This window comes from Labeo rohita, chromosome 7, assembly GCF_022985175.1.
Source record: "Labeo rohita strain BAU-BD-2019 chromosome 7, IGBB_LRoh.1.0, whole genome shotgun sequence".
NCBI lineage: Eukaryota > Metazoa > Chordata > Actinopteri > Cypriniformes > Cyprinidae > Labeo > Labeo rohita.
In genome coordinates, this window is record NC_066875.1 from 14,255,985 (window position 1) to 14,266,441 (window position 10,457).

Sequence of the window (10,457 nt, forward strand, 5' to 3'; positions counted from 1 at the left end):
AATCCCTGTAACAGCAAGAATTGGGATTGATCCTTTAAACGCGATTAAAGGTGAGTTATAACCTAATATTTGTATAGATCGCAGTATGCAAACAGAAGAGGGACTCTGTAAAAAAAAAAAAAAAAAAAAAAAAATGACCTCCTGACACAGAGTTTAGCACAGGGTCCTGACCTCACCTGACAGCAGTGACATCCATATCCAACACACGTTTTGATAAATATAAACACAATAGAAAACCGGGTACAAAGCAGGATTACAAACAGCAGTATGCTTAAATAAATGTAAAAGAAATAAAAGTAAAGCATTAAAAAAAATGAGGCAAATATATACATGCAAACACATATATGTTTTTACACAAGTCACAGAAAGATTCTGTAAAGTATTATGCACATATTGCTAAATAACTTTTTCAAATAATAAAACAAAGAATTTAAATTCAAACAACTACTCTGCAAAACCTTTTCTCTAAGACACGCTATGAATTGCACTGAAGGAGGAGTTACGTCACTCAAAAAATTGGTGGGAAAAAAGCGACGAAAAAAAAACTCCAAAAAGCACCAAACTTACCATCCACCAGGTCCTGGCTGTCATGTCATAACATAGCTGCCATTTGATGGAGCTGTCTGCCGTTTTCCCAGCCATTCTCCCGTCAGTAGCTTTCATCAGGAGCAGCTCAGGAGTAGATAACACACTAATCAAGCCTTCATCAGACGCCACTCTCTCAGCCCCATGTAGGCCAATCCTTATCACACTGCATTATGGGAGAAAAAAGTATGCGCGCACACACACACACACACACGCATGCACGCACATAGCCCTGTGCTGCAGCGATGACTCCAGCCTCCAGTGCTGCCTATAATGACAGGATCAGGATCTGAATCCCTCACACACACACACAGACACACAGAGCCCCCCACCTCGGCCAGGACTTTAATTTTTTAAGCTGCGCGAACAGGAGCATGGGTTTTTTTGGGGGCATCTTGAACAGTACAACAAAGTAAGCAACCAATGAGGTGCCTGTGTGCGTAGACAGTTAACAATGTTTTTATGCATTTTCATTGGTTCTATATTGTTGATTATGGTTTTTGAACCCCAACCCCCCCCCCACCCCCTTATAAATACACACACGCACATTTTGCCCCCCCCCAAACGCTCCTCATGTTGATGAAGGGAGGCCCAAATGGGAATTATATTCCCCAAACAAAGACTGGGGAGTTTCATAGACATGAGAGCCGGGCACGGTTCAGATATCACAGACTTACAGCAAATGAGGGAGGGAGACAGAGAGAGAGAGAGAGGGAGCAGGAATGAGAGAAAGAAAGAGAGGCGCAAACACAGACAGGTATTCCAAGTCCATTCATTAACAAACCTGGCGTACTTCACAGAGCTTTGACCATCACTTTCTAAAAAATAAAGGACAAACTCTACTAACTTAAACATCCACTTTTTTGACAGACAGATGAAAGAAACTGCAAATTCTTATTAGATGACATTGAAAAAATTATACAGTAGTTTCTACAGTGGTTAGTCAAATTAAGAGCAGGATGCTATGTTAATGAAGTTATATATATAAGTATATATATAAATATAATTTGAGAGAACACGAGCTTGGTGTTAATAAAACATTTTCATATGATAATTCCTTATAAATGACTCTATAAAGGTCTAGAACGCACATTAGAATAGCAAATATCCTTAGCAAATTAGCTAATGTAAAGATAAACAGTTAGTACTCAGTCAGTTAACAGAATTCATCCATTAAAAAAGAGAGAACTTTTTGTTGTGAAACTCTTTAAATATAAAATTAAGTGCAGATAAAATAAACAATGAAAGCAAATACTAAAATAATACTTTGTCAATACGTTGTCAAGTTTTTTGAGAATGAGTAGTCTGATGCAACACGGAGGGATGAATCTGGAGATGGAAAAGACAATGGGCGTACTGTTCAAACATCCATACCGACGTAAAAGGATTGAAAGAATAGTGGAATGGTGATTTTTTTTTTCTTTCTTTCTTTGTGGAGTTTGTTAAGCTAAAGTTAGTAGTTAAAACAACTGAACTTTTCTAACTATACAGGGAAAAAAATAAAAGTAAAACTTTTATAGATTCTAAGAAAGGTTCTGAGAGGAGCAGAACACCCTTTAAAAATATGTGGTACATTGTTGTATAATTATAATATTTCTATATTTATTTTATATTTATCATATGTATTTATATTCATATCCTAAAATTATATTTTTAAAGCTATTTTTAATAACTTTAAGATGTTTTAAAGACTCTGCTAACTAACCTGTTAGTAAATATCACAATTATTCAGTTATGTTTAGTCCACTTTGGGTGGCTAATGAACTTTTCAGTTCATAAGGAAAGTGTGAAATCTTCAAACGAACTTGATGGAAAGAAGATCCCTGATCGTGGAACCCAATATAACTTAAATAATTTACAGATTAGATGCTTTAAAACTGTATAAAATAGCTGACTGTGTAAACATCTACCATGCAGGCTTATGCTGCTCATCTTGGATCTGTTGTGAGAGCTGATGAGCCTCTAGGAAGTTTCAAATATTTAAGTAATCAGAATTTCCTAGAAGCAAGTGTCATTGTGTGGTGCAAAGACATCAGCTAGCAGGTAGTAACTGGCTTGCATTAATAGCATTAGCACAGCTTTGGCTGTTTAAAGCAATGCAAAGCAAGCTTTGATGACATTAATCAATTATAAGGAGTCTCTTGCATCAGAAGGCTGAAGGATGCAACTGTCATCCAATGGATGCTCTGGAGCAACTGATTTACAGTTCTTATTTAAGTCACACAACAATCTTATGTTTGAGGCCTGTAAAGCATGCTCACATCCCACTCCTTCAGAATTACATTTAATACACATACATACAAACAAATGAAGCTCTAGTCATGCTTTTGACATTTGCAGATTTACGCATCAACCTGACTCTTTGCTGTGAGTAGTGGGGTTTAACGCTGAATGCCAGCTTTGTTCCATGTTTGGAACTCTCTTTGTAACCTATCCAGACCTTTTTCCCTCGGCAGCGCATTCCCAACCTCCACCTCCTCACAGAATGTTCCCGCCTGCAGCTGCTTCCCTCCACGTGAATTGTGGGATTGTGTGAGAACGTCCCGCGAGTCAGGGCACAGCGCGTCTGGCATTCAGGGGCCGAGGTGGCATTTCAGAAGCACTACGGTCAGAAGAATACCTAGAGTGTTGTTTATCCTCCTCGCCTTTTGCGTTGTGTCCTTCCATTCATTTCCGAAACCTTTCCCACATTTCCACGCAGGGTCCCAAAGAGATTATTCTGTTCTCTTACACTCCAGAGTCATAATTTACTACATCAAAAATACTGAAAAAATGGAAGCTTTAGATGAATATGTAAAATAATTAGCAAAATAATAATAAAGCAGGGCAAAAGGTGATTGATCCAAAACGGATGCCAACTGAAAACTAACAGACTAAAGAAAACAGAAAACAACTCCACTGCTTTATCAAATATTGTTTTCACTGTTTTTTGAAAATGGCAACTGAGTTCAAGGAAATTCTTTTTTTACATTTCACTTGATTTTTCTCATGTGTGCCGTATTGATTTTGACTCTGCAGCTCAATATATTTTCTAGCCTTGATTGGATTAGGATTACATTTTTAGACTCTAGTTTTAATTGGATTTCTACTTTCTTTCAGTCCAGTATTTGTAAGATTTATATGAAAAATCAATAAGCAAATCAATAATTTGGGAGGCTAGGAAGTGAAGATTGCTGAACTGATCCAAGTAATGTGAACACCTGCTACAGACTCACTGTGTATAAAAATCTGTTTGTGCTATCTACGTACAGTAGTACAAATCATAGTGTGAAGACCTATATAATTCCTTTTGTCAATGAATATGTGTATGTCAATCTAATTATACTACTATATTAAATATATTATTTATATAATTATTATTATGAATTCAGGATGCAAAAGATATGCTGGATACATCATAATACTTCTAAAAAGGTCATGTAGACCTAGCAGTAGTCAAATTGCAAATACAGCAGTCATGGCTATGGGACATATAAGGTTTATTCATAGTTGAGGCTGAACCATATGGTTTGGACAGTCAAGCAATTATGAGAAAAGAGCACTTGTCTGTTACTAATTGATAATAACCAATGTCCAGAGATGCTCCATAATCCCAGTCTAGCACTGTCCAAGAAACATTAGGATTATAAAACTCTAATCATATATATGTGTAAAAGGGATATCATCCTAAATATCACTCCTCTACATACTCTTTATTAGGTTTTATTCACATAATTCTCTCTTTTGTTTAACCAGATGTCCACTCCTAGAACAATAACAGGTGGCCATTTGTTTAATTAGGCCAGTTTACTTAGCAAGCCAGACACATGGACAAGCAGATAATTATTCAATATATATATATACAATAAGGATTCAAATACATTAATTTAGATATATATTTGTAAAGCAATGAACGGTGATTGTAATTGGTAATGGTGTAAACTGATGATTTTTCAGGATGAAATAGGACTTTAATAAACAGTAATTAATACAAGAAGAGACAATGATTACCAGTAATAATCTTAAAAAAAAAAAAATTAATTGCAAAACCCTTCTAGATCTTCTAGATCTACTGGAGAGTCTCATTTGTTCACAAATGACCATCTGTTGCTCCACAGAAGAAATTATGCCTGCTTTAGAACAATGGAGAGAAATCACAGTTAATTTACTGACGTTATAACACATAAAACCAAATTAAGTGTCATTTCTGAAATAATATGAACATTTAAATTCTGTTGTCACCTATTCATGCAGAGTTTTGGTTTGATTTATTAAAACATTTCCCTGAAATAAAAAAAGATAACTAAAAAAGCACATGAAACATTTTCCGCAATATAATTGCTGGGAAATTTCATCAGATATGTAAAGCAATCAAACATATTTACTAGTTTCTTTATGTTTTGATCATCTTAAAAAGCAACAGCCATTAGAAAGAAGTAAAAAAAAGTTATTAATAACAAATTTAAATGTAAAGTAGCAATAGAGAAGTAATAAAATAATTACAACAAAACAAAAGGAGATCAAGAAAAAGAGAATAAGATCTAATAAGCTTTAATAGTTGAGCATGGGTTTTGCTGGGTTTGATTTTGAAGGACCACAATAGAAAGTGATTCAGTTTCAGTGAAGATGGCCATAAACGTGATACGTTCTAGATTAATTTTGGCTGAGAGGAGCGACGCAGGCGGACACTTGCTCAGAGGTCATGACTCAGTCTCTCAGTGAGAGAGCGACATTAAAGAGTCCCAGCCAAGACTTTTTTTTCCCTCTGGGATGAGGTGGTCCTGCCATCACACAGGCAATCTTTTAGGGTAATTCAAGGGAGGTACTATCTGCTGTCACTCAAGTGAAGAATGCTGAACGCCAGGGAGCCAGTCAGTGCTGACAGGGGCCGTCATTCACACCACCACACAGTGCAGGACACACGCCGGGCCAATCAACAGAGGCCCCTACTGGGAATGGACAGCATCAGGGCGGGAGGCATCCAACCGTGGCAGGGAGAGAGAGCGGGTGGGAGCAAGTGGGCGTGGGACATTCTGGGGCAATGCCAGAGTTCGACAAGAGTTAATGGCAGCAACTAAACAACCACTAGGATTAGAGGTTAAGATATGGATTAGTTAAATTAAAGGCCTTGACATTCATGGAGCACAATGACCGAACACATAATTCTCCCATTAAATGAAGATTCCTAAAAAAAATTGTAATAATAAACAGTCAATTCTTGTGAAATATAAAGCAAATGGTGGCATTCAGCTAATTATGCTAATTTGTACCTGAAGAAACCAGAAACGGATCAAATTGCAAAGAAAATGAAAACGTCCACCTCAGGCAGAAGTTCAAACAAGGTGGGCAGGGGACGGGGTAGAGCTGGTTCTTACTGGCCCAGACGCCACCTTTCAGCAGGGCACAACACATGCACATACACACACACATTGCACTGATTCAGTGAATTGTTCTTTATCCGACACACCATCCAAAGCCCTCTCTCTAAAAGACGTCTCCTCGCAACCGTCCCCTGTGCCGCAGTATTAGACTTGCCAGTCTAGAGGAAGTACATAAGGACCTCTTTGTTAGGTTACACTGGAGGGACATTGTGTAAAATACAGTGCCTGCCCAAGATAAAAGGCTTGCCTTTCCTCTCATCTGAGCTAAGTTTATCCTCCCTGAAGTCTCTCCTTTCTGCCCAGCAGACAAAGGGATGACTTTAGTTTTAGGACCAGCTACCTATCAATACATTCCTCATTCTTGGAGAGGAAAATCATGGGGATTTTTTTTTTTCAGTAGTTGTTGAACGGGGTAAGTGTTGTAAGCATGTATACTGAACTAAACAAAGTACGTAAGACCTAACTTATCCAATGGAAAATTGTTTTGCTCTTTGTTTAGGGCGCACAAAATGTCCCATTAGGCGTTACAGGTAAATTCTTCACAGGATTAGACCCTGCAAACTGAGTCTTGGCTATCAGGTGGAGAGCAGTTGGAAGCAAAAGTCAGCCCGTTAATGACTCAGGTAACAGAGCTTTTGGTATAACACTGAGCCGTGAATGGCAAGGACAACGGCAAACAGGAAACACACTGTACATTTCCATGGTAACAAACTTCCACGGCAGCCAAAAATCCTGCATTGCTGAAGATCCCGACAAACAGTTGGCCGTGTTTATAAAATCACAAGGCAGCTAGTTCATTATATATTATATATTTGTATTATACAACAATTAGTTTTAGTCCTCTAATCTGATCGTCGGAGTGGTCTATCAAAGTACTTGATATTTAGTCCACAGCACTGAGATTTTTCAAAAAAATTGAGAAACTAATGCTTATTTCATATGTATGCAAAATGCAGTTAGATTTCTTCATCTTCAAAAAAATAAATTAAACTTTGAAACATTTGAAGTTGCAATATTACAAAATAAAAGAAATATCTAAAAAAATCGGACACAAATTACAAAAAGAAATATATAATCATCGCTTCAATTTTAAATTGACAGAAATATATTTAATTATATCTGGCATCTTGAAATATTTCTTGGTAAACTAATTATAGAAAACTGTTTTGTCTGTTGACTCGGCATGCATCATTTCAATGCCTTGTGGTCTATGTATATTAAGTTTCATTAAGTTAATTTAAACAATGGCAGATGGCCCCTTTAATTAGCATAAGCTTTGAACACTTTGACACTGTTTAATAACTTTTTGCAAGCACAGTTCCTTTTATGTGCAAAATTTGGTCAAGATTGGACCAATGTCATAAGAGGCATTCAAAAATGGCATATTTATTTTTTTCAGAATACTGAAAATCTGAAAGAATTCAAATTTGTTTCTGTAATAACACCTAGTGTCAGACAGATGTGTGTCTGTGTGCCCGAGTATATGCAAACACTTCAGACGCTTCCTGCCAAGTTTGTGATCCGATGGAAATGACAGACTTCTCTCTGGTGACATATGCGGGATATTTCCAATCATGTAGTTCAGTTAAACTCCGCCCCTGCAAGCTCACGTTTATCTGCCTCTACTTTTGACTACAGTGTCCACATATCAAAATTCAAATAACAACCAATGCATAGCTTTGTCACATGAACCATGTAAAAACGCATTACATTATTACTGTAATAAAATGTTCATAATGTAATCATTTTCTCAAAATGTAAAAAAATCTTGAGCTTATAATGTAATAACAATTGTTACATTATGAGAAATATATTACATTATAAACTCACCAAAAATATTGTCATGTTGTCACTGTAATAGGCTTTAAAAAAAAACAAAAACAAAAAAAACACTGCTTTCAAAATTACATTGTACTGTACGTTTCATCATCATTGCTTGATTTCCTTTCCCTTTTACATTGCTAAACCAAAGAGTAGAGCACAGTACCAACTACAGTACGGATGCTCTCATGACTCTCATTGTTTTTATTCAAGTATCAGATATTCTGGGTTCCAAAATTCTGATGCTGTTACAACACATCACAGAAAGGAGAAAAAACACCTAAAATATGAATGCATTTCAGACCTGAACATATTTGCTACAAATGTACAAATTACTTCTAAAAATAAATAAATACATTTCCTTTTAGAAATAATTTGTGTGTGTGTGACAATTAAATTAATTCTAAAAGAACATATATTTTTTTTAAGAATTAATTTATACATGAAAAGACTAAGCAAATATGTTCACATCTGAGATCCATTTTAGCATTTATATAGAATAACTAAACTATAGCTGAACATTAGTGAGGGGACAGTGTTCCTCTTAACATCATGAAAAAAACAAAACAAAACAAAACAAAAAAAACAAACAAACACCTTTTATTAAAATTCTGAATGCATTGATAGCCTAGAATGTGTGCAAATACTGCTCTCTTTATAATTTCAGATGCACTGAGCCTGTCACTCATCTCAGTTCATCGGTTCAATGGATGTGTCTGTGATTGGCTAGCCTGCTCAACACTGCAAATGTAAACAGAAACATCTGATGCTCTCCAGAGCAAAAATGCAAAATATGTTATTATTACAGTTTTAACTAAGGGTGTGCTTTTTTTTAGCTCCCTAAACTGGGCGTGACACGATGCGTTCCGTATGGATTTAATATGGAATGTTGGTTAAATATGGTAACAGTTGGCAGTACTAATTTACATGTTTTAAACACTTAGATTATGCTCTTACTTTGGCCATGCATTAAATATCACGTTCTTGAATGACAGCAGTTTCATATAAATATATTTTCATTGTTTGATCAAAATTATTGCTAGGAACAATTCAGCTGCACCCCTATTAAATTCTACGTTCTTGAATTGAAGGCATTTTTATGAACAAATTTGAAAAAAAAAACAAAAAATAAAAAAAACAAACGTTTCCAAAGTCTAATGTAGTAGCTCACTTTATCTGCCTCAGGCAACGGCAGCATGGAGCACGAGTTAAATGAACATTTCTTCACAATAAAAGTTCACAATGTAGCCTAATTTTCTTTTAATGTAATAGTTTATTTTACATTTTACACTTATGTTTTGTGGTCAAATATATTATTATGTTGATACATAATTATAATATTGTAAACATTAGTTTAAATTATGTGCTGGTATTAAACTGTGATTACATTATAAGTTGCAACAGTGTGTGCATAATGTAATTAATTTATTTTTTCATACAATAACCTATTACATTATGTGAAAAAATGTTATTACATTAAAAAGTTATTACATGAGCTCCAGATTTTATTACGTTTTGAGACAATTATTACATTATGAACATTTTATTACAATAATAACGTAATACTTATTACATTATGTGCAATTTTTTACAGTATGTGCAGTTATTACATAATGAGTTGCTGCAGCATCAGTTGCATTGCTTCACTGCTATTCACAACTTATCTCCCATAGGTTCATAGGATAATAAAGTGTCCATCAAAATGGTCACTCCAAAATCTCTGCGAAAGTAGTAGGTAATCCAGGTACTTTTTTCACATTTCAAGTTTGTTTTTTGTTTTTTTTACAAAATACTATTCTGACATACTACTGTACTATACAGAAAGTAGTTACTATGTTACTATGTTGTACTTCATTTGGAAATATTAATGTTGGCATAAATAGCCACGAGAGAGCTAAAAACACTTGCCAAAACTCTCCAAAACTAACAACTTACAGCATTATTCTTTTGATTACAAGAGAAAAAGAAAGCATGTTTCTCTGTGACAGCAAGCTGTGGTGATTTAGGATCTTACAATGAAAGTTATTACAACTAAAACAATAATGCAAATAATGCTGAAATGATCCCTCAAATAACAAATGCTGAAAAACTGTATTCCAATGCACATGTACAGCGTAGAACAAGTATTATGTAAAGGCTGTGACTATGCCGATTGACTATTTGATGTAAAAAGTGGGTTCCCATATATCCCATTCATTGTTGCACCAGTTTGATGTCTCTGCTAATACAGTCTCTGTAATCTATATTTTTAACACTAACCATTTTCATTAATAATACTGAAATGATACAAACTTCAAAATCATTAATATACATTCAAACAGTTGTCATTAATCTTATTCATATGTTCATACTTCCATATAGAAATGTACATTAACTAACCTATCGAGCATCAAAAAATAGCTTATAAATGACTCATCAAAGAAGTTAGTATCACTAACACAATGAAGCATCACAATAAATGTTCAGTGCAGTCGAAAGCAAACGTTATGGTAATGGTGTGATGTCAAAGCTCTTGAGAACACAGGTCTAATCCAACAGACCTTGTGTGCTTTTAAACCACTGGTTAGAGAGATGTTGGCCATCAGTACATCTGTGTTGCCAGGGCCTCCAAATGGAACCCCAAACTGGCACTTAACTGTCACTGTGACCGTGTGTGGAACAGTGCCTATCACCAGAGAGACCCTGGCACAC

At 35.4% G+C, this 10,457-nt stretch overlaps 1 protein-coding gene across 3 annotated transcripts in view; it reads right to left on the reverse strand.

Moving 5' to 3' along the window:
- Nucleotides 1-834, reverse strand: part of LOC127167862 (nuclear factor 1 B-type-like) — a 90,706-nt gene extending 89,872 nt beyond the window's left edge. Inside the window, exon 1 of one of the 3 annotated variants that reach the window (XM_051114154.1) lies at nt 568-834. In XM_051114154.1, coding sequence (XP_050970111.1) covers nt 568-663 — 96 coding nt within the window. In that variant the 5' untranslated portion in view covers nt 664-834. The remainder of the gene's footprint in view (nt 1-567) is intronic. The other 2 variants (XM_051114153.1, XM_051114160.1) reach the window with 2 other exon arrangements.
- Between the last annotated feature and the right edge of the window lie 9,623 nt (nt 835-10,457).